At 38.9% G+C, this 24,887-nt stretch overlaps 1 protein-coding gene across 1 annotated transcript in view; it reads left to right on the top strand.

Moving 5' to 3' along the window:
• The window catches only part of LOC150081534 (tubby-related protein 4-like), a 223,528-nt gene that overhangs the window by 118,513 nt on the left and 80,128 nt on the right, over positions 1-24,887 (top strand). Inside the window, exon 8 of the mRNA XM_090380059.1 lies at positions 6,286-6,511. Coding sequence (XP_090236185.1) covers positions 6,286-6,511 — 226 coding nt within the window. The remainder of the gene's footprint in view (positions 1-6,285; positions 6,512-24,887) is intronic.

The raw sequence follows: 24,887 nt of genomic DNA, 5'->3' as shown, positions 1-24,887 counted from the left end.
AAGGCTTAAGTTTTGCAAATTACAGTGTCTGGAGACTAGGCACCGGCGAGGTGATCTGATAGAGGTGTATTAAGCCTTGAATGGTTTGAGCATTCTCAATGCTGATGGGATTCTTCCTCTTGCTCAGAATAATCATCTGAGAGGACATAAATTCAAATTGAGGAAAGACAGATGTAGCATAGATGTGCGGAAATTTGCCTTTAGCCAGCGGGTAGTTGGTTGGCGGAACAGACTTTCATCCCTTGTTGTGGAAGTTGATAGCCTAAATAAATTTAAGGCTCAGCTGGACTGGTATTTTGAATGAACAGAGGGCGGCTACCATGCGAGTGTGATCCAGAACAGGTGTTTGTGAAGTTATTCACTTTTTGCAAGCAAAAGGGTCTTCAAGTGAAATTCAACGTGAACTGGTTGTTGTGCTTAGCAAAAAGGTGATGAAAGAAGCAGGTTGTTTTTGGTGCAATGAATTTAAAGCGGGCCATGTTGACATTGAAGATTGACATCGGGCAGGCAGGCCTTCATTGAGCAAGACAGAAGACAACATTTTGTGCATTTACGGCATCATTCTTGAAAATAGCCGCGTGAAATCGCACAAATATTGAACATGAGTAAGTTGACTGTTCCTGAAATTGTTCACGATGTCCTTGGCTGTCGAAAGGTGTGATGCCACTGGGTGCCCCGACAATTGTCAGAGGAGGACAAAGCAAAATGCATGGGGATGTGTCTGCAGAACCTGTTGCAATATAGCGACGAAGGAGAGGAGTTTCTTGCTCGCATAGTCACAGCAGAAGAACAATCAGAGGGACAATCAATGCACAGCTTTATTGTGCAATTTTGGAAAAACTGAAAGCCAGCAAATGACCACGACTCCTGACAAGCGTGATTTTGTTGCACAATGCAACTCCGCACACTGCTCACACCACTCGTGAGTTGTTGCGCTGTAATAGTTGGGAAACTCTGTCACATTGCTCCCCCTACAGCCCAGACTTCGTACCTTCAGACTTCCATTTGTTCGGCCCTCTGAAAAAACACCTTTCAAGAAAGCATTTCCCCACGGATGAGGAAGTTCATCAGGTGGTGCGATGTTGGTTACTGCGTGTAGTCACAGACTTCTTCAGTATTGGTATTGATAAACTGATCCATCGTTGGGACAAGTGCATGTTCACTTATTTCTTTGTGTGTAATTTCAACTTTGTATTATTAATGTGACTTGATATATGCATCCCATGCATTTTTGTTCTCTACCATGAATCTCATTAGTTCATCCAACATCCATTTAGGCCTAAACCTTGAACAATATTTCTTAATCAGTATGAAAAGCCTAGTAGCTTCTACAATTGATTCCTGGATTGCTTCCCACTTAGAATTTGCTGTTGGTAACATCATCATTTGGTCCCACTGTACAGAATTTAAAAACTGTCTGAGACCACTGTAGTCGTCACCTTTATGGAAGCAAAAACCTTTCCCTTTACTCCTGATGGTAATTGCACATTTGAGTAAATCTCACATCAGTACACTGTGATCACTGTCACCCAGTGGTTCCTTTATCTGCAAATTCTTAATGCATGAATAATCACTGCTAATAACCAGATGAAAAGTATTACCATCTCTGGTTGTCTCTTGAACATGCTGCTGCAGAAACCAATCATCCAATAAATCTACAAAAGTCTTGCTAATGTGTGAGTGACCAATCTACAAGTTCCAGTCAATATCTGAGAAGTTAAAATCCTCCATTATAACACAGTCTGATTTACCGGCCCTTTATTTCTCTGTACAATTGTCGTTTTACTCATTAGAGTCATTCAATCAATAATCTGTATCATCAATCTTTTCTGTGTAGAATTGTTCCTCACTTGGCCACATAATAAGTTGAGAGATGTGAGATTAGGGCTTCTTTGGAAGACCACTCAGAATAAGCCTAGAAAAAGAAGAAATACTGTTAACAAATTTTAGTATCTACATAAACAAAAATATAATGTATGGGAAGAACCTTTTTTTTTATCGTGCTTAGAAAACAACAGCCATTAATATGTGGAAACCTTGGATAATTTTAAGTATTAAATTGATTTTTTTTTTCTAATGTAAAAAAAAATATATGTATGTGATAGATTAGGATAGCATTTTCAAATACTTTCAAGTCATGAGACTTGAAAGGCGCATGAGAATATTAAATTATACTTCACTGCATTAAAGTGGGCAATTTCATTGAAACCAAATTATTGATACCTGTTTACTGGGCCCTCTTCAGTAATAATAAATAAAAAGAATCTTTGACTTAAATTAAAAATTTATGATAAAAACAGTAAGACTGTCTACGTGGAAAACCGATTATGCTGTGTTGACTGTCCTTAATTTGGCAACTGCCACTTCATTTAAGCAAAGTATTTATTCATTTTCAATTCACTTTTGGATGTACTTTCCTAGTATACATTGTGAACAAATAAGGAAAACTTATTAACATGTTAATTGCTATAATATTGGGAGCTTCCAATTTTTTTTTTGAAAATATAATTATAAGATCAAAAAAAAGACATCAAAATTATATTGGGATCTGTCAGATTATCTATATTCATTTTATATTATTGAACATGCTATCTGTGACACTACTGCAGAGCCATGCTTCTTGAAGGGTAATGTGAACTGTTAAAAAAAACTGAGACACGAATACAGTAAACCCCCGCTATTCGCGGTATCTGTATTCGCGGTTTCGCGTATTCGCGATCGCCGATTTAATATAAAATGAAATCTAAAAAAATGTAAATTTTAAAGCGCCGTGAATATTTTTCGCCATAAAAAAACATGGGCGTGGGTAGAATTATCTTTCCCGATCAAAACAGCGCTCAGTGGGTGGGGGAGAGGGTGACAAAATCGCGAGCGTGGATGTTTCTCGCTAATCCTTGTTCAGTATGTGTTATGCGCTTGTCATGGAAGGTTTCGTCGTTTGCTTTTAATTTATATGCTTATAAATTGAATAAATTTATCAATTTATAAATTGATATGCTTACAAAAATGATAAATCTACCGTTTTGCAGTGTAAAACAGACTTTTTCGAGCGTGTTAACGGAAGAAAGTGACTTTATCGTGGACAAGTTCTTTCTAACCCGTACAAAAATATGGCTACGAATAACAAGGGAAATGTGAAAAGATCAAAGAAGGTGATGACATTAGCGAATAAAATTGATTTATTAGACAAAATTTCTAATGGTGAAAGTTTCTCCTCAGTGGCAAAACAGTATAAAATCAATGAGTCAACGGTACGATCAATCAAGAAATCGGAAGAAAAAATCCGCCGTAGTGTCCGTGAAAACGCGCTAATTGCTTCAAAAATTTGCTCTGTAACTCGTGATGTTAAATTAGAAAAATTGGAAAAAGCTTTAAATCTGTGGATAGAAGACCGAACTCAAATAAAATTCCGTTAAGTTCACCCATCATTCGTGAAAAGGCAAAACACCTTTATCAACACTTTAGCGAAACTGGTGATAGCACTGGCGGGATAAGTTTTTTAGCTAGCAAAGGCGCTAGTTTGAAAGATTTGTTTGAAATTTCTAATAAATATTACATTTACTATTAAATTGTTTCTTATTTTCATTTCGATGCCATATGCTTGCATTTCACTACGTACATAGTCATAATATGAAGGTACATATAATACATACATAGACAAAATTTTAGACTAGTTTTTCTTATATATTTCATACTTTGGAACGGAACCCCTTTATTACTATGGGAGCCATAACTCAGTATTCGCGTTTTCGTTATTCGCGACATTTCTCAGGAAAGTAACCCCCGCTATTCGCGGGGGTTTACTGTACTGTATTTTATGGTGTTTAATGTGATAACTCAGTCAATAACAGGACCAATTCAAAGGACTAAGTATGGACCTTTAAAGACTCAGATATGAAATTCCTTTTTTACTTTTTATGGTATTGGTATTGACAGATGATACAAGGAAGCAATCTTATACAGCATGGGGGGGACACACTTTGCATATCACCTGTTCATACCTTCTAATAATTTGTCTACTTTTTCCTTCAATTTATTCAAACTACCTATTGTACAATACAGATGGAAGTTTGTTTCAAAAATAAACAATGCTCTGGATAAAAGTAAATTGCTGCACATGTTCCTTCCTTAATTTAAATTTATGCCCCATTATGAGTTTTGTCTGAGCTATGGTAAGAGTGCTGTCATTATTTAGATTACTCAGTCCATTCAGAGACTTAAGACACCCCAATCAAATCTCCCTGCAACTAGACACTTGCATGGAGATCTGATTGGGGTCTCCATGCAGATCTCCATATAAGTCTCAATTTTCCAGATGCTGCAATTTTCAGAACCAAAGTCTTCTTGCTCACATATCCTTTTGTTCCCCTCACTAATATTGTTGCTCTTCTCTGCACCTGTTCCAACAGATCCAAATGAAGCATTCCACACCTGAATGCACAAGATGTAGCCCAATAATTACCTTATACAGCAGAATAATTACCCCCTTTATCTCTGCTGGCAAAATTCTGTGTGTCATTGAAAAAATCCCATGAGCTCTTCTAGTAGCCTGTCTACACTGCTCAAAGGATTTATGTCTGACTGAACAATTAAAGCAGTTCTTAATTCTACACTACCTTGTACATAGTTGATAATGTATTGTGGAATTATTGCTACATGTATGCAGTATATTGCATTTGTCAATCTGCTTAATTTATCTAGGTCTTCTTGCACTAGCACACTCTTATTACTGTCATTAACCACTCTGCCAACCTTTGTATCATATGCTAACTTAGGCATTAAGCTTGATATGCCTTCGTAACTATCATTAATAAATATTTAAAACAACAATGGGCCCAGCACTCAACTGGGAGACTTAAGCCAATAACACTAGTCCAAGAAGAGCAAAGCCCCTTGACAACTATCTATCTTTTTCCACTCAACCATCCCTTTGCCCGTGGCAGTAATTTGCCTCTTTAGTATCATACTGCTCCAATTTGTGCAGTTTCATGTGAAAGACAGTTTAAGTTAGCAGTTTTTCAGGTATCAAAAACTTTGCTGAAATCTGTGTATAAGGTGCCAAAACAATTTTCTGCATCACAGTATCCAATCAGATTGTTTAGACAAGGTTGCTCTTTAACAAATCTGTACTGTGATTGCCATATAACTGCATTCCTGTCTAGATGGTCCTTCCTTATTTATTTAACCAGTGACTCCATTTTCACCAGAACAGAAGTGGAGCTTACAGGTCTGTAATTACTCATTTCACACTTTGATCCTTTTTTTTTTTTTTTTTTTTTTAACTGGGGAAACATATTCACATATCTCCAGTCTATATCATCTTCTCATAATTATTGCTAAAAGCTTACTTACCTGTTTTTCTGCCTCTCTTGATATAATTGGATAGATCCCCTCCACCCCAGGTGCCTAATTTACTTTTAGCTTAAACAGTTTCTCTTCCACATCTCTTTCAGTTATCTCAAAATCATTTAGCTCCCTTTTACACACACACACACACACACACACACACACACACACACACACACACACACACACACACACACACACACACACACACACACACACACACACACACACGCCTCCGTAGCCAGGTGGGAAGGAGCAGCAGTGCGTAGCATACGCTTCTTGATTAGACCGGGGTTCGAGCCCGTCACCACCAAATACGGAGGATGCGGAAAGGTCAGGAAATGACCACCGCATATCCCGGAGCAATATGACCTTAGTTGCTAATGCTCCTAAAAACCAAATAACAAACACACACTTCTTGCATCCACTCCCTAAATTCCTCATGTGTGAATGTAGATGCAAAATATCTATTCAGTTTGTCAGCATCCTGATCATCTACAATTATACAATTCATATCTAGTGGGTCACTGTGATGCATCCCTTTTCTTCTAGTGTTAACATAAGTAAAAAACTCTTTGCTGCTTTTCTTTACATTTTGAGGTGAGATCTTATTGTCAATAAAATAAACTTTATCTTTGTGTAATAATAATGGAGAACAATTGATTGTAATTACATATGAATTTTGCATCAAGGGATCATTATTCATATTGATAAAATAAACATTATCTTTATTTAATAATAGTGTTTGGGAGAACAATTTTTTGTAATCACATGTAAATTTTGTCAAGGGATCATTATCTATTTTGATAAAAAATATGTTGTAATAAAATAAACATTATCTTTGTTTTATAATAGCAAATGTTTGTTTCATTTAAGGTAATAATTGCTACTTGTCCTTGCAGAATTAGTGTTTTAAAACATGACTTTGCTACTTTTCAGTGCCACTTGCCAGATCCACGGCACTTGAGGGATTTTGTCTCTAGGCCACCATCCAATGATATCCGTTTCCATTGTACAATGATACGCCATGATGATGAAGATGTGACAGGCAGTGCTACATACACTATGTTTATGGAGTACCTTGGTGGATTAGTTCCGCTTCTTAAGGGCAAACGTGTTAGTAAACTGCGTCCAGAATTTGTCATCTTTGATCCTCAGTCATCAGGTACAATTTGCCTTAACTTAAGAGCATAATTAAATTGTAACTAAAGGATTTTTTTGGAGTTTTTTTTTTTTTTTTCCTATATTAAGTCAGTTAAGACCAAAATTATATATTATTATTATTATTAACCATATGGTTCAAGGAAGCCTGAAGCTTATGCTCAACCAGCAAAAAAATTCCCCGAGTTACCCTGAGAGAGAAGAAAGAGAGTAAAAAGTAGAAAGGAATCATCAAGAAAGAGAAGAATGATGATATCCAGCTCAGTACCCTGGGTGTGCCAAATCTGAGTACTGTCATTGTAATTCAGTTTCACAACCACATCTTATTAAATTTCAAAGTTTGTAATGTTAAATATAGTTTTGTCATGCGTGCATTGTTCATTTTTATTGAAGAACACCAGCAAATAACTTTTAAAATAGTTATTGCAGTTTGTGGTGGTGATGTGAATAATTTATCTGCTGCAGCATATGATATGTATTAATTAGTTATCATTAATTTGGAAAAAAAGTCTGGCAACATCATTGGAATGTGTTGGAATTAGAAACAGAAAAACTCTAGTGTTCTAGCTATAGTGAGGACCTCTTCAGAAGTCTTCTGGTTTTCTGTTTCTGAAATTTGTCAGGTGTGCATTTCCAAAAGGACAAGATCATCTCCTGCATATACAATAATTTTTGTTTGAGACCAAGTTAAGTTTGAGACCAATTAACAGAAAAATTAATGATACAGATTTCAAGGAAATAATAATTGAAGAATACTAAAATTGGCATTGAAACTACTCTGGTAAATAATTTTTTACTAACATTTAATGGTTATTATAGAATATTTTGGAAATATGTACTTGCTGCTGGGATAAAGTCTCAAGATTGACCTATCACAATTTTTTTTACAAGTGTATGTAGAATTATGATATTTTTTTAATTTATAAAGAACAAAGTAGGTGCATAAAAATTTGAAGTAAACTCAAACTAAATATGACAGTACAGAAAGGGGAACTGTAGGAAATTTTGGAATTGGTGAAAGACTTGTGGAATTTGCAGATTCTCGAGGATTGTCAGTAGTGAACAGGAACACTGCTCATCGTGGACTAATGTTATTAGTGGAGTCCCTCAGGGTTCAGTATTGGGTCCTTTATTGTTCTCTGTATTTATAAATGATATTGATAATAGTATATCAAGCTTAATGTCCAAGTTTGCAGATGATACGAAGGTTGGCAGGGTTGCCAAGGACACTACTGACACTATGCTGCTGCAACAGGATCTGGAAAGGTTGAGCAAATGGGCTGAGAGGTGGCAAATGAAGTTTAACATTGACAAATATAAAGTACTACATATGGAAAACAGCAACCCCAGAGCAACGTATCAAATCTGTGGTACTACACTGGCAGTGGTAGAGAATGAAAGGGACCTGGGGGTGGTTGTGCAGGCAGATATGAAGTTCTCTGAGCAGTGCAGACGGGCTGCAAGAGTAGCTCGTGGTGTATTGTCAATGATATATAGGAATTTTTCTAGCAGGGATAAGGAGGTGATTATTCCCTTGTATAAGGCAATGGTCAGGCCACACCTAGAGTACTGTATACAGGCCTGGAGGCCTCATTTCAAGAAGGATGTAGAGCTGCTGGAATGAGTACAGAGAAGGGCAACAAGATTAGTGAATGGAACAAAGGGGTGCTCTTACGAAAAAAGGCTTAAGTTTTGCGAATTACAGTATCTGGAGACTAGGCACCAGCGAGGTGATCTGATAGAGGTGTACAAAGCCCTGAATGGTTTGAGCATGCTCAATGCTGATCGGATTCTTCCTCTTGCTCAGAATAATCACCTGAGAGGGCATAAATTCAAATTGAGGAAAGATAGATGTGCGGAAATTTGCCTTTAGCCAGCAGGTGGTTGGTAGGTGGAACAGACTTCCATCTCTTGTCGTGGAAGTTGATAGCCTAAATAAGTTTAAGGCTCAGCTCGACAGGTATTTCGAACGAACAGAGGGGTGAAGTGGAAGTGGTTATTTTTTATTTATTTATTTTACTTTATTTATTTATTTATTTTATTTTTTTTTTGGCTGATTCTGCATAAGCTTGCTTTCTTGCATCAAATGCCTCTACTAATGCTAATGCTAAGTGGACATGGAAGAGTCCAAATGGAATAACAACTAATGAAATCGACTTCATCCTCACTAACAGAAGATATATCGTGAATGATGTTATCGTCCTGAGCAAGGTAAATGTTGGAAGTGATCACAGAATGGTAAGATGCACACTTGATATAGATGTAAGAAAAGAACACTGACTCGAGTAAATAATATGAAGATCTTTGAGATAACAGAAGAGGAGAAAAAGCAGTATGTACTGAAACTTAAGAACAAGTTTGAGCTTCTGCAGACTGCTCAGGACCAAGATATCGACGAGGAATATTACAACTTTCTGAAAGTGATAAAGGCCAAGAAACCTATAGGTAAAAAGAAATCCAAAGAAGAAAAAATTAGTCAAGAAACACTTGTCATGATGAACCGAAGACGACAAATGAAGAGCAATATAAACTGACAAGGAGAAAATTGAGTATACTAAGTTATGCAAAGCCATTAGAAAGAGACTCAGAGAGGACATAAGAAGATTTAACACAAAAAAAGTAGAACAAGCATTAAGGAAAAACAAAGGACTTAAATCAGCAGCCATGATCAGTAATACAGAAAGACAAATGATACTGAAACTGAAGAATAGCGATGGTGTACTTATAAATAGTAGAGAAGGCATGACTCAAATAGCAAAAGACTACTATAGAGAATTATACAAGAGCGAGGGAATGATGTGGGGAAGATGGATCACAAATTTGTAACACGTATGACATACTCGATATTCTTCCTGATGATGTAGAACATGCATTGAAGAAAATGAAGAATCAGAAAGGCCCTGGGAAAGACGAAGTTACTGTAGAGTTGTTAAAATTGGGAGGATGAGACATGACACAAACTGGCAAGACTCTTCTCAAAATGCATTAGAAAAGATGTGATGCCTAAGGAGTGGAATAATGCAATCATAGTTTTGCTGCATAAGAAAGGGGATAAATCAGAAATTGGAAATTATAGACCAATTAGCTTGTTATCCCACATCTACAAGTTGTTCACAAGGGTCATTACTAACAGATTAGAAAGAATACTTGATGAGAATCAACCGAAAGAGCAAGCTGGCTTTAGGACAGGATTCTCAACTATGAATCACCTTCACGTAATATCACAGCTAATGGAGAAAGCAAATGAATATAAAAAACCGTTATGCCTGGCATTTGTGGATTATGAAAAGGCATTTGACTCCATACAGCATAAGGCAATGTTTCGGGCACTAGAAAGACAAGGCATTTATAACCCATATATTATGATTTTGAAGAAAATATATGAGAACACTACCGCCTTTATTAGACTAGACAAAGACAGTAGCAAATTTAAAATTGAGAAAGGAGTTCGACAAGGAGACACAATATTTCTGAAGTTGTTTACTGCTGTTTACTTCAAAATAAAGAATGAGTGACATCTCTTGTGCGCAAATGCATTGGTCCAACACAGAATTAAACCTTTAAAATAATTGGTAAATACTGTCGTTCACAAGCCTTGAAGGGAATTATGCATTTGCTGGTGATATATAAGGCCCAAAAAAATGCTTGTATGGATAAGGAAATTTTTCAAGATAGGTTCACTCACAAATTCATTCCAGCAGTTCGAAAGAAGCAGTTTTAGAAAAACCAAACCAAGGTCCACACAGAAAAATGTTAGGTAAGCATATTGTACTGGTAAACAAGTCTATGTCTGTATATTAGATTCTTAGTTGAATATATTGCAATACTTAATGTTTCCAACTGTCATCAGTCTCAGCTGACAAACACTTAAAGCAATAACTTTAAACAGGCATTACAGGTTTCCTGCTTTAAATTCTCAGATGTAGCGAACTTCCTCTCTCTCTTTTTTTTTGTTTTTTTTTTTTTTTTTTTTTTATAAATTCTGTCCGCGTGTTTGCACTAGATTTACAAAACAAGTTGGCTAACGATGAATTAAATGTTAAAATTAAGTTTTCAGTTAAATTAAACATCTTTACACAAGTCAGCAAAATTAGTGAAACAGTTTGTCTTATAGATTAAGGACTGGTGATAATTCACTTTGTCTAAAGATATATAGACAAGCTAGCTCCATTATTTTAAAGTTTTGGAATAGTTCTAAAAAGCTTAACTATTCCAGATGTAAATAATGTTTTGTTGCAGTTATTCTTCTTTATTACATGAATTTTTTCCTTTTCGATCTTTAATAGAAAAAAATGGATTTCAAAACTATCTTTGCATAAGAAAATAATAAGCAAAGTTGTAATAAAACTAATCATTTACATGGCAAAAATTTTATGACATATTCAATAAATTGAAAAGTAGCTGGTCCTTTTACTTGGCAGCAGAGGTGTAGCTAGGTTTTCGGCACCCTTGGCAAATTCGTAGCTATGCGCCTTTTTTCGATAATTGGTGAAATCATAATAAATAATAAGTACAGTCAGACCTCTGTTTAACAATCGTCTTTATAGCGAATTTTTCTATTTAGAGACAAATGTTTTCTTTTTACCGAATTTTTTTAGAATTTGCTAAATAGAATTTTATTCTTTACTGAATTTTTAAATTTTTTATTTTTATTTTTTCCATTTTATGGAAACAAATTTTCTTCATTCGTAGAACGAAGAAAATTTTTTGTATAACGACTGCATTACGAGACTTAACTGGGTATACATCGTTCTAACCCATGGCCTTCAAGCAAGCAATAATGCTGTTGTTACACCCAAATTAAAAGATAAAGAGATTACCATCTGCAGAGATTACTATCCGGCTACCTGTCCCACATACCGAGAAGTCGAACTAGTCAACTCCTTTCTGTGTATCCATAGCCAGTGGGCAGACCAAGATGTATTAAACATTCGGAAAATAGGCTCTGGTCAACATTCTATTGTAAGCACACTGTTAGAGATTTAGAAGAGAGTGGTTTCCCTTTATCCCAACAAGCGGTCATCTGTTGTTTCGTGGAAGTGAAACGACACCGTTTCAAAGCTATTGGCCTATCATCGAGCACATTGTGAGATACAGAGGAAATGATGCCTCCCACACTACTATCATAGTTTTTTCTTAAGAGTTATCTATGGTGTATCCACATCGATATTATATTGTGCAGTGTTGTCAATTAGTCCACCTTTTTGAAGACTCTTTTCTAATAATTTCCATTTTGTGAAATTGTTTGTGTTGTAATGAATTCTCATGAAAAAGAACGTTTGGATTTAGATGTTTCCAATCCTTAAATCTATCTGAGCTGCAAAATGGAACATTATTTGTGCCAGATGCAAATAAGAGGCACGGAAAACAAAATATTGCATTTTTGTTTTTGCAATAAAATAACCATTTCCTGTCTTTTTTTTCTCAATGCCTTCATTTTTGTATTTCCACGAATTATTGAAGCATTGGCCATTAGTGACAGGATACGTATTTAAGACTATATGTTCGTGACTGTGTTGCACCATAAGAGATCTGTTTTTGTGGGCATTAAAGTTCCATGTGGTCGGATCATTAAAATTCAGACTTATATATTCCATGTTAATGTTATTTCTGCCAACTGTTGTTGGTTATTGTCCACACTTTCTAAATCTTTTAAAATAACTTCAACTGTTTGAGCTTTTTCTTGGACTTCCATTTCAGTGGCATCATCATTTGTTTCATCTTCATTCGAATCATGTTCATTTTCATTGTCACTTTCAGGTTTGGAGTGGCTTATTGTAAGCCAGTTTTGTAAACTAGCGGAATGTTTTTTTTTTTTTTTTTTTTTTTTTATTTACTCTTTATGCTGTCTTTCTACGCAGTACTGATGCCCACCTTTTTTTTCTTTGGTTGCATGTTTAAAATTAATTTGCCCGTTATTGTTTTATTTAAATTATAAATCACAATATTCACGATTACCTGTTTATATAGTAATCACAAAAGTACTATAACTTATAACTTATTCAGTTTGTACACAAAGCGTGAATTGCGAACTACTATACATTCGAGCATGCGCTGATGAAGCAATCGCCTGATTCGTCCTTTGAAAGTTACATTCTGAACAGCAAATGGATCTATAATGCTATGCAGTATGTACTCAGATGTGATGTAAGGATGCATGCAAGTTTGAATCACCGTGTGAAAATTAATTTTCACCCTCCCTGTGCTGTCATCTTGATTCAACATCATCGAGGGGTGCCATTTCGTCAGCTAGCCGGGTGTGTAAATAGCTTGACACTGCATGCAGTCTGTCAGTGGTGCCTTTCTCCTGTCGGCACCCTTGCACCCCCCTCGACGTGGGCACCTGTACGTGGTGAGGGGACCTCCCAGTGACGCTGCTGGACTTCCAGACTAGCATCACTGGGATCCAACGCCCACAGCCCAGGTTCCAGGCTTACATCAATGGAATCCGGCGTGTTTGCCGTGCTCTGCGACCCGTGGAAATTCGGAAAGGGGGATCCTGGTAGTTGAGGGGCCCAGCTTCAATACACCACTTTGGCCCCTGCTTCGACAAGACGGGTGGTCCTGGGGGACCCGGCTAGGATCAATCGGCTAGTAGGCTCACCTGCGAGGGTCAACCATGTCAATGCCACGCCCCTACCCTCATGGTCTGAGGGACAGGATTCAGGCTGGCGACGGTGCGGGTATAGTGTCTGGGTAGCCCTGGCGTTCTACTCCCGAGCGCATTTATTGCATGCCGGGTAGTGGGCGTCCCTTTGGGCTCCGTGGTGGGTGGGGAGCCCGGGCACTGAACAATTTAAAAAACTTCATGAATCCTGATAAACATATTCCTTCAGGGGCCCCAACCCGGTCCCTATCTGAAAATAATGACGGAGAGGCAGATAGCATTATTGCTACAAAGCGGCAGCGAACCGAACTACCATCAGGGCCTGTCCCAAGGTTCTTAATAATGCATTCCACCAACGAAACACCGATTGGTAAAATGTCGCCCTTTTTTATACAAAAAGGGTTGGATGGGTTAGCAGGTACACCCAAGTCAGTTAAGAGGCTCCGTTCTGGGGACCTATTATTATTTATTATTATTATTATTATTAGCAGCCATATGGCACAAGGAAGACTGAGGCTTATGCTGTACCAGCCAAAAAAAATTCCTGAGTTACCCTGAGAGAAAGAGAGAGAGAGAGAGAGAGAGAGAGAGAGAGAGAGGAATCACCAAGGAGGGGAAGAATGATGATATCCAGCTCAGGACCCTGGGTTTGCCAAGCCCATACTCACCAGATGTGAGCCCCTGGGGTCAAACCTCTTGATAGAAACAAAAAATGACAGGCAGTCTGAACATCTACTCCGAGTAACATCAATCGGAGGTATACCCATAACAGTGACACCACACAGAACACTAAATTCATCGAGAGGTGTCATTTCGGAGTGGGATCTTCTCGACGTCACCGAGGAGGAAATCTGCTCCGAATTAAAACCACAGGGAGTTACTGCCGTCAAGAGAATCACTGCGCGAAGGGATGGAAAAATTGTTAAAACCAGGAGTGTTATCCTGACTTTTAACTCTCCCAAACCTCCTGATGAGATTAAAGCTGGATACATCAACTGTCCAGTACGTCCATACATCTCGAACCCTTTACGGTGTTTTAAATGTCAGAAGTATGGACATTCTCAAATGGCCTGCCGTGGAGTCCTTGCATGCGTCCGGTGTGGTGCAAAGGACCACGAAACAACAGCATGTTCAGCCACTAAACCCACCTGCATTAACTGTGAGGGAGAACATCCGGCTTATTCAAGGGCATGCCAGAGGTGGAAAGAAGAAAAAGAAATTCAATGGCTGAAGGCAGAGCTAAACATATCATACCAGGAGGCAAGAAAAGCAGTGAAACCTCTTAACATCAAAAAACCTACCTACGCCCAGAAGGTAGCAGGGAGGTGTTCGATTGGGACTCAGACGGACATGTCCGTCCCTCCAAAAGAATCATTTACTCCCATTGCACGTTATCTTTTAAGCTCCCAGAAACCTGCACAGAAGGACCAATCAGCTGCCACTCCTATATCGGTACCTCCTAATGCTCCACAAGTAACAAAAGCAAAAGAAAAGAATAAGAAAGGGGACGTAACACCTAGTACCCAGGAAAACATGGATGTTGAGCAGAAGGAGGTACATGATGAGTCAGTTTTGGAACTCTTCACTGGGGAAGAAATGGACACAGGACAGCGTCCATACTTCCCCAGGAAAGATAAATCCAAGACTGACAAAATTAAGCCCTCAGCACCTCGGAAGCCGCCTGATGGATCCACCAAGTCCAAATAATGGCTAAATTCCTACACTGGAATTGTTGTGGATTCCGGCAAAATACTGACGACATCAAGGCACTCCTGCAAAAGCACAAACCAGTTTGCTTTTGCATACAGGAGACTTATTTAAAGGCAAATGATGACCCCACCATGCATAACATTACCATCATTCGTAAGGATAGAATTGTGGATGGTCCTGCCCACGGAGGAGTCGCAATCCTCGTCGGCAACCAGATCCCATTTCAGCCTTTGCAACTTACAACTAGCATTGAAGCTGTAGCAATTCGCCTTACAGTGGGGTTCTTATTAACTGTCTGCTCTGTTTATTTGCCACCTGGGATTGACATCCCCCAGAAAGACCTTGATGATCTTATCATGCAATTGCCTTCCCCTTGTTTAATTCTTGGGGATTTGAATGGACATAACACTCTGTGGGGTAGTGCTGACATCAATGGAAGGGGACGAGTCATAGAGCATATGCTCACTGACAATGATCTCTCCCTCCTAAATGTGTGGAACAAACACCTTCTTCCACATGCCTACCCGTACATTCTCTGCCATTGATCTTTCTATCTGCTCCCCTTCTCTCCTTCCTTCACTTACTTGGGAGGTAGAAGAAAATCCATATGGAAGCGATCACTTCCCCGTGATAACCACCCTAACTAGTGGAAGACAGTGTCTGCCATTTAGTTTACCGCGGTGGAAGATTGATCAGGATGACTGGAATGCCTCTGAACATCTGGCAAACCTTGATATCCATACAGTCAGTCAGGAGCCAATCAATGAAGCAGTCATTCGTGTCACAGAAACGATTGTCCAAGCAGCTGCAATTGCAATCCCAAAATCATCCGGCTGGTTCCCACTATTCCCGAAACCTTGGTGGAATTCAGAATGCATGGTAGCAAAAAAAGCACAAAACAAAGCCTGGGGGATATTCCGCCGATATCCCACCACTGAAAATTTAATATCATTCAAACGTGCACGTGCAAAAGCACGTTACGTACGACGTCAGAGCCAAAGGAAATCTTGGATTCGTTTTACATCTTCTATAACTCAGGCTGCTAGCTCAAAAGTAGTCTGGGATAAGATCCGGAAAATGAAGGGAAAATATCCACCATGCCCTTCAGTGATTCTCGAGCACAACGGATGTCCAATTGCAGATCGAACTGCAGTTGCAAATAGTCTAGGGGAAACATTTGCAAAAATCTCTGCAATAACATCTTAGTAACTGTCGTCCTATTGCTCTGACAAGCTGTTTGTGCAAAGTCCTGGAAAGAATGGTTAATTCACGCCTCGTATGGTATTTAGAAACAAATGGTCTGCTTTCCAGGACACAGTGCGGCTTCCGAAGAAATAGATCCACTCTGGATCATTTAATTCGATTGGAAACGTCCATTCGTGATGCTTTTATTAAATCCGAGCATTTGGTAGCAGTTTTCTTTGATATTGAAAAAGCGTACGACACAGCCTGGCGATTTGGAATTTTAAAAGACCTCTATAACTTTGGTCTTAGAGGTAACCTTCCTGTTTTTATTAAAAACTTTCTTTCGAATCGCCAATTTCAAATCCATTTAGGATCCACCCTCTCTCGAGTTTTCTCTCAGGAAGAGGGAGTCCCACAAGGATCCGTTCTAACTGTTACGCTTTTCGCAATCAAAATAAACTCTATCGCAGAACAACTTCCACCCACTGTAAACAATGCCCTCTATGTAGACGACTTTGCTATATTTTGTAATTCATGCAATATGAGGGTCATTGAAAGGCAACTGCAGAAAACCATTGATCATCTTACAGCTTGGTCTTTGGCTAATGGGTTCAGATTTTCATCAGAAGACTGTTTGTGTACACTTCTGTCGCAAACGTAATCTTCATCCTGACCCAGAATTAAGGCTTGGGCAAAATAACATCCCAGTTGTAGCAGAATTCAAATTCCTTGGACTTATTTTCAACAAAAAGCTGACATTTTTACAACACATTCGTCAGCTGAGGACAAGATGTGTCAAAGGGCTTAACATCCTTCGTGCCCTTTCGTCAACCTCATGGGGCGCAGATCGGGCTACCCTTCTTCGTCTCTACCGGGCACTTGTCCGTTCCAAACTCTTCTATGGGTCTCAAGTCTATGGTTCTGCTAGAGATAGTGCACTTCGGTGGTTAGATCCAAGACTGACACAAAGCCTTTACGTTGAAGCAAATGAACCATCTCTGTCTCTTCGACGTAAGCAGTTGTCCTTACAGTACGCCTTCAAATTAAAATCCCTGCCCGATCATCCCACGTGGCCATCCGTTTTTGAGCCGCGCTGGGAAAACCTCTACAACACCCGTCGGACTGCCAACAAACCTTTTGGTATTCGCATTCAAGGGCTGCTGAATGAGCTGAACTTGACGGTAGACAACGTTGCCCAGTCACCAAGGCAATTCTTTCCACCCTGGCATGTTCATTTTCCAACTTGCGACTTCTCCCTTAAGATCTGGGAGAAGACTACTACACCGCCATCTGTCTACCAGCAACTCTTTGCATCACATAGACAGCTGTTTTCTGACTTTCTGCCAATCTATACAGATGGCTCAAAGTTAGAATGTCATGTGGGATCTGCTGTTGTGTTCCCTCACAAAACATTATCCTATAAGATCCCACAAGAAACTAGCATCTATACTGCAGAGTTGCATGCAATACAAACAGCCCTAGATCACATTAAAAATCGCGACTACCAGAGGTATATGATTTATTGCGATTCATCGAGCGTGTTACAGGCTCTGGTATCGGTGGGTTTTAACCCTCATCCGATCCTGTCCAGAATCCGGCAGATTCTTTTTTCTCTCAAGAAATTAGAATTCGATATTCGCTTTTGCTGGATCCCAAGCCACATTGGGATCCGGGGAAATGAATCGGCTGATGCCGCTGCCAAATCAGCCATTTCCCTGGATAATCATTGCCTGTCAGTCCCCTAGACAGACTACAGGCAAATAATACGTTCTAAACTGCTTTCCCAATGGCAAGATTCTTGGCATGGACAGGCCACAAATAAATTACATCACATCAAGCCTGTAATTATGCAATGGCAGTCCAGTCTACGCAGGGTCCGAAGAGAGGAAGTTGTTCTTGCTCGGCTCCGCATAGGTCATAGTCATCTAACCCATTCCTACTTGCTGAGGGCGGATGACCCACCTATGTGCGAGATATGTAATGTTATTTTAAGCATCCGTCATATTTTAATATAATGTCCTGTTTTTATAGAAGCACGACGCTTGTATTTTACCCCTTTTAATAATTTGACTGAGCCATTTACACTCAGTCAGATTGTAGGTGACAGACACAATATGTCTGACGTTTTTAACTTTTTACAATTTATTAATTTTTATACAAAGATCTAAGTTTTATGCTTTTACTTTTATACCTTTTTAACACAATAATTGTTTGATGTGGTAGCCTTGGCTACCAAAATGTTTAATAGCATTTTAAAATTTGACTTGACGCATTATGGCCTTAGCTGCCAGTGCGCCATAAAAAATCAAATCAAATCAAATCACCCTTGCACCTGCCCCAATGCCAAGGCATTCTTATGCCACTGCTTGGCAGCTAGCAAAATTTTCATCTGCCTTAAATAATGCTATTATCTTTAAACTCGAGGTGGAAATAACAGACTTCATCTATAAGTTGCCTTAAGAAGCAGTTTTTTTTTTTTTTTTTGGATTTTACATGCAATATTGCTTACTCCTACATTTCTAGTATTTAGTGATCTTGCAGTGTTCATTGCAGTTTAATAGTACAGATGATGTACTGGTGGGAGGGTACACTTGTCTATCACTTCATGCAAATGTGTGTATTAGCATTAGTAGTGGCATATTGATGCAAGAAAACAAGCTTATACAGCATCAGTCAAAAAAAAAAACCCATACACTTCCCATTTCACCTATCCATTCCCTCAAAAGTTTATCTAATTTTACCTTGATTCTATTTAACTATCAACTTTCACAATGACAGATGAAAGTTTGTTCCAGCAATCAACTACTTGCTGGCTAAAGACAAATTTCTGCACATCTGTTCTGCAATCATCTTTCTTCAGTATGAATTTATGCCCCCTCAAGTGCATAATCTGAGCAAGAGAATCCCATCACCATTGAGCCTGCTGAAACCGTTCAAAGACTTAAACACTTCAATGATCAATCAAATCACCTTGCAGGTGCCTATTCTCAAGACTCTGCAATTTGCAGAACCGAAGCCTTTCCTGCTAAGAGCCCTATCTTCCCCTCCCCAATCTCTTTGCCCTTCTCTATACTCTTTCCAGTAGCTCTACATCCTCCCTAAAATGAGGCCTCCAGACCTGTATGCAGTACTCAAAGTGTGGCCTGACCATTGCCTTATACAAAGGGTCAATCACCTCCTTATCCCTGCTAGTAAAATCCTTATATATCATTGACAAAATCCCACAAGCTGTCCTGGCACCTTGTGTGCACTGCTAAGAGAACTTCATATCTAACTGTACAATTACCCCCCCCCAGGTCTTTTTCATTCTCTGCTACCCTGAGTGTAGTATCCCTCCCATCTGCTCGAAATATTTGTAAACGGGGCTCATCGGACCAGGAGACCCATCTCCAATCATCCAAGGTCCAGTGCTGATGTTCTTTTGCTCAGTTGAGGTGTAGAGGTCTGTGTTGTGATGTTAGCAATGGGACCCCGGTGGGTTGTCAGCTCCCATAACCTATAGCGGCTAATGATTGCCTGATGGTCTTGGTGGAGATGTTTTTGGTACCTCCCTTGTTGTAATTGGCTGAAACAATGAGAGACAGACGTTGTCAGCCATGTTCATCCACCATCTTTCTCCAGCCACAGCGCTGTCCACGAAGAGTTGTTATTCCGGAAATGGCATATTCCCGATACACTCCTGATATTATCGAACTGGGATAGTACAATTTCTGTATCACCTCCACAATAGAGTGACCCCATGTGTTGGGCTCCCACTATCATCCCTCTTTCAAAGTCTTAACTTGCGACATTTATCCATACTGACATCGAATTACTGTCTACGTGAATGCAGTGATGCAGTGTACCTATATACCTGCCAAGTGGTGGATTTGTCCACTGAGAGGGGTGACAGCATCGCTTTGCCCAGGAACCAGGTATCCCATGAATTCTGTCCTTTCAGTGTAATCATAGAAACTACTAGGTTTTTTCTACCAACTAAGAAATACCATTTGAGGTTAGATCTCAATGGATGTCAGGTGAACTGAGACTTATGGAAAAAAAGAAAAATGCATGGGATGAATATAAATTACCAGATCATATGGAAGCCTGCAGTAGATATGAACTAGTTTGCAATTGAGTCACAAAGGAACTTAGGCAAACTCAGGCAGATTATGTGAAGTCTTATTCAAAGGATGCAAAGAAAAACAGCAAGGACCTCCTTTTGTAAACACTGGAAGAAAGCACATTGCCCCACTTGATATCAAAGGTTTAACTGTTGATGATCCTGCTCAGGTTGCAGACAAACTGAATAGATATTTTGCGACTGCGTTTACACCTAAGAAACTCTTTTGATAATGGGACAGAAGTTTGTCAAATTCTTATACTAAGGTAACTGATCTTGTGATAATTGAGAGGAAAGTATAAGAGAAATTGTTGAAGCCAAACATAAAAAAGGCACCTGGAGTGGATGCAGTCTTTCCAATTATATTAAGGGAGGCAGCAACGAAGGGAAGAAAATGCTTAGAAATAATTATGCGAGCATCTTTGAACTCAGGGAAGGACCTTGTGGACTTTAAATATGTGAATATATCCCCAGTTCACAAAGGAGATCAAAGGGTGACATGAATAATTACAAACATGTTATCTTAACTTCTGTTCCATGGAAAATAATAGACTAACTGGGTAAAGGAGAAATGCATGCCCATCTCATCGGGAATGCTGTTATACTGCAGTCACAGCCCCCCCTTAACAAATCCATACTGCAGCCACAGTGTGAATTTGTTAAGAGGTGATCTTATTTGACTAATTTGATTGGGTACTTCCACCATTTGATTGCTGACTTCCACAATAACAGATGGAAGTTTGTTACAAGAATCAACTAACTACTGGCAGAAGGCAAACTTCCCCACATCTGCCTAGCAATCATCCTTCCTCAATTTGATTTATGCCTCCTCATGTGTGTAGTCTAAGCAAGAGGAAGAATGCCATCAGCATTGAGCTTGCTGAATCCATTCAAAGCTTTAAACACAAGAAACTCTGACATAATAGGGCTTACGAAAACACGGTGCCACCCGGAGATAGGGGATGATGAGTTTCAGATAGTATGTATAATGCATTTAGGTGGGATAGGGCAGATAGAATGGGTGGTGGGGTCATGCTTCTTATCAAAAGCAGCCTGAGTGGGACAAGCTTTCCCGGATTCAGACGTTTCACATGTTAGTATAGAATCTGTTTGTTGTGAAATAGTTGGAAGCGAAGGTATAATGAGAGTAGGAGTAATCTATAGGCCAGGTGATTGTGAAGATTATGTTGAGAGCCTCTACATGCAAATGGAATGGGCAGGTAAGTGTGAATGTCTTATTATGGGTGATTTTAATTTACCTTTAATTGATTGGAGCAAATGGTAAGGGAACTCGACATGGGTCCAAAATTTTAAATCAACTAGATGATTGTTATTTGTATCAACATGTCAGGGAAAGTACTAGGGAGAAGAATATTCTAGACCTCATCAGTCATGAACTATATGACATAATAGGGCTTAGAGTACGGGAACCAGTATCAGGAAGTGATCACGGAGTTCTACAGTGGATGATGAAGAGAGAGGGGTAGCAGTAGTTAGATGCAAAGGAATGGGTTATAATTTCAGAAAAAGGAAATTGTGATGCTTTAATATGCTACATAGCCTCTATTAATTGGGTAGATATCACACAGAGAGCAAATACAATTGAATCATGGTATAACTTTAAAACATTAATCACAGAAGCCTTGAATGCATATATACTATTAAAAAAATACTCTACAAGGAGGATTCCAAGTTGGATGAATAATGGAGTTACCAGATTACTCGAGCAAAAAAAGATGGCATGGAAAAGTTAGAGCAATAAAAAGTACTGAAGCCTATAACAGTTACAAAGTAATCTGTAATAGTGCCACAGAAAAGGTTAGTTTAGCAAAAGCAGATTATGAGAAATTGCTGGCAAAAAGAGCAAAGAGTGGGGATAAGGAATTTTTCACATATATAAATGCAAATAAGAGGACAAACCAGATTGGACCCTTATGTAATGGCCATGGGATAGTATTAGATACCCCAGCTGATGTTGCCGATGAGCTCAATTACTTTGAATCGATATTTTCAGGAAAAAAACCCTTTCTGTCAAAGAAATTATGAGAGTGAAGTTAAAAATATGTAATTAATGATATTGAAATTTCACATGAGCATTTAATGAAAAAACTTTCGAGCCCACAGGCGAGTAAGGCTCTTGGGGTTGATGGCATATATACCCTATAATCTTAAGGAAGGTGGCAAGTGAGTGCACTGAACCACTGAGGCTAATTATGAGAGCATCACTGGACTCTGGAGTGATTCCTTTGGATTGGAAAAGTGCCAATGTATCTCCAGTACATAAGGGTGGTTTTAAGAGAAGTGGGAAATTATTGACCAGCCAGTCTAACTTCAGTAGTAGGGAAAATCATGGAGGTAATGATCAAGGATGGATTTCAGGATCATTTAGATAGAAATGGAATTCTGAAGCAACATGGTTTTGTAAAGGGAAAATCATGTTCAACTAATCTGGTTAGCTACTTTGACAGGGTCACTCAAGAGCTGGACTTAGGGAATAATTTCGACATTGTTTATTTGGATTTCAGCAAAGCATTTGGCTCAGTCCTACATGAATGGTTACTTTATAATCTGGAACAGATTAGAATCACAGAGAAAATCCTTAGCTGGATAGCAGGATGACTTCAGGGCAGTAGGCAGAGGGTTGTGATAAATGGTTATTCCTCAGATTGTAAGAAGTGGAGTTCCCCAAGGATCAGCTTTGGGACCACTGTTGTTTTTGATTTTCAAAACTGACATCAATGAAAGGATAGAGGACGTGATGTCTAAATTTACAGATGATGTAAAGATTGGTAGAGTAGTTAATGAACACTGCCAACAGAGTTCTTCAAAGTGACCTAGATAGACTTCAACAATGGTCAGAAAAGTGGCAGTGAACTTTAATCCAGCAAAGTACAAGGTCTTACACCTGGGGAACAGTAACTTCAAAATAACTTATACACTTGGTGGAGTTGAATTAAAGTCAGTAGTGGAGTAAAGGGACTTGGGTGTTATAATATGGTCAGACATGAAGTTCTCTGAGCATTGTAGACAGGTTGCAAGGAAAGATCATGGTGTCCTATCAATGATTTATTGAACGTTTATTGATTTATTGAGCTTCCTTATCTAGTAGAGATAAGGACGTCATCCCATTATATAAGGCTGTTGTTAGACCACACTTGGAATACTGTGTTCAAGTATGGAGACTGCAACTAAAGAAAGACATTGTGCTTCTTGAAAGGGTCCAAAGATGAGTAACTTGCCTGGTGAGATCGGCAGAAGGGCATCCATATGAGAAGTCTTCAAATATGTGGGTTGCTGAGCTTAGAAACTAGGTTCCTTAGAGCAGACTTGATTGAGGTGTTTAAGGCTCTGAGAAGCATAAGTAAAATGAATACGAAATTTTCATGGTTATAAATGATTCTAGAACTAGAGGCCATAAATTGAAGTTTCCAGGGGAGATGTTTAGACTGGATTGCAGGAATTTTATTTTAGCCAGCGAGTTATAAATTACTGGAATAAGTTACCTACATGGGTGGTAGAGGCTGACAGTTTGGGGAAATTCAGAGGTCAGCTGGATAGTTACCTACAGGAGGAGAGAAATGCATAGATTGTCTATTTCCTTTTCTTTTATTAATTTTTAAAATTTTTCTTATTATTTTATTATATATATATATTTTTATTTTATTTTATTTTTTTTTTTTGCTGGTACAGTATAAGCCATATGCTTCCTTGCACCTTGTGGCCATTGCTAATACTAACACTTCAATCAGATCACCTCCAGGTGCCAAGTCTCCAGACACTGCAGTTTGCCAAACTAAAGTCTTTCTTGGTAAGACCACCCTTTTGTTTCTTTCATCAATCTTGCTACTCTTCTCTGCACCTATTCCAGCAGACTAAAGCCTTCCTAACTTCCTCCGCCGACCGGGCTAGCCGAGTGGGTAAAGTACCTGCCCGGCAACCCAAAGGTCGCGGGTTCGATTCCCGCCTCGGGCTTGGATCAAAGTACTGCAAAAACCTTGGGAGGTGCAATATGGCCACAGAAGCCGATGCGCCAACAACTACCAAATCAATGTGAAAAATAACTTCCTCCAAGGCCTTGAGATTTGTATGAAATTTCATACAAATGCAGTACTCAAGATGCAGCTTAACCATTGCCTTGTACAATGAAATAATCTGTCCCTACTAGCAAAGTTCCTGGATATCATTAATTCCTGTAGATGATTGTCTCTTAATAACCACTCTCTGCATTTGCCCACTCAACCATCATTTTATCCATAGCAGTTACTTGCCCTTAATGCTACACTTCTCCAATTTATACAGAAGTTTTTATGTCAACAGTATCAAAAGTTTTCCTGAAATCAGGGTCCTTAGCTGATATCATCATTCTTCTTTCTTTTTTGGTGATTCCCTTCTACTTCTCTCTCTCTCTCTCTCTCTCTCTCTCTCTCTCTCTCTCTCTCTCTCTCTCTCTCTCTCTCTCTCTCTCTCTCTCTCTCTCTCTCTCTCTCTCTCTCTCTCTCTGTGTGTGTGTGTGTGTGTGTGTGTGTGTGTGTGTGTGTGTGTGTGTGTGTGTGTGTGTGTGTGTGTGTGTGTGTGTGTGTGTGTGTGTGTGTGAGAGTAATTCAGAAATTTTTTTGGCTGGTGCAGCAAAATCCTCAGACTTCCTTGCACAATATGGCTAATAATAATAATATATCAAAATTATTTTTATCAAAGTTAGTACCGGACCTATGCAGCTCCACTACTAACATACTCCTTTCGGATCATAGATTGGGCTAACACCGAGCTAGAGGAAAT

The sequence above is a fragment of the Mastigoproctus giganteus genome, chromosome 8, assembly GCF_048544385.1.
Source record: "Mastigoproctus giganteus isolate SK-2022 chromosome 8, ASM4854438v1, whole genome shotgun sequence".
NCBI lineage: Eukaryota > Metazoa > Arthropoda > Arachnida > Uropygi > Thelyphonidae > Mastigoproctus > Mastigoproctus giganteus.
The sequence above is the reverse complement of the archived record's forward strand: the minus strand, read 5'-3'. Positions and strand labels throughout refer to the sequence as shown.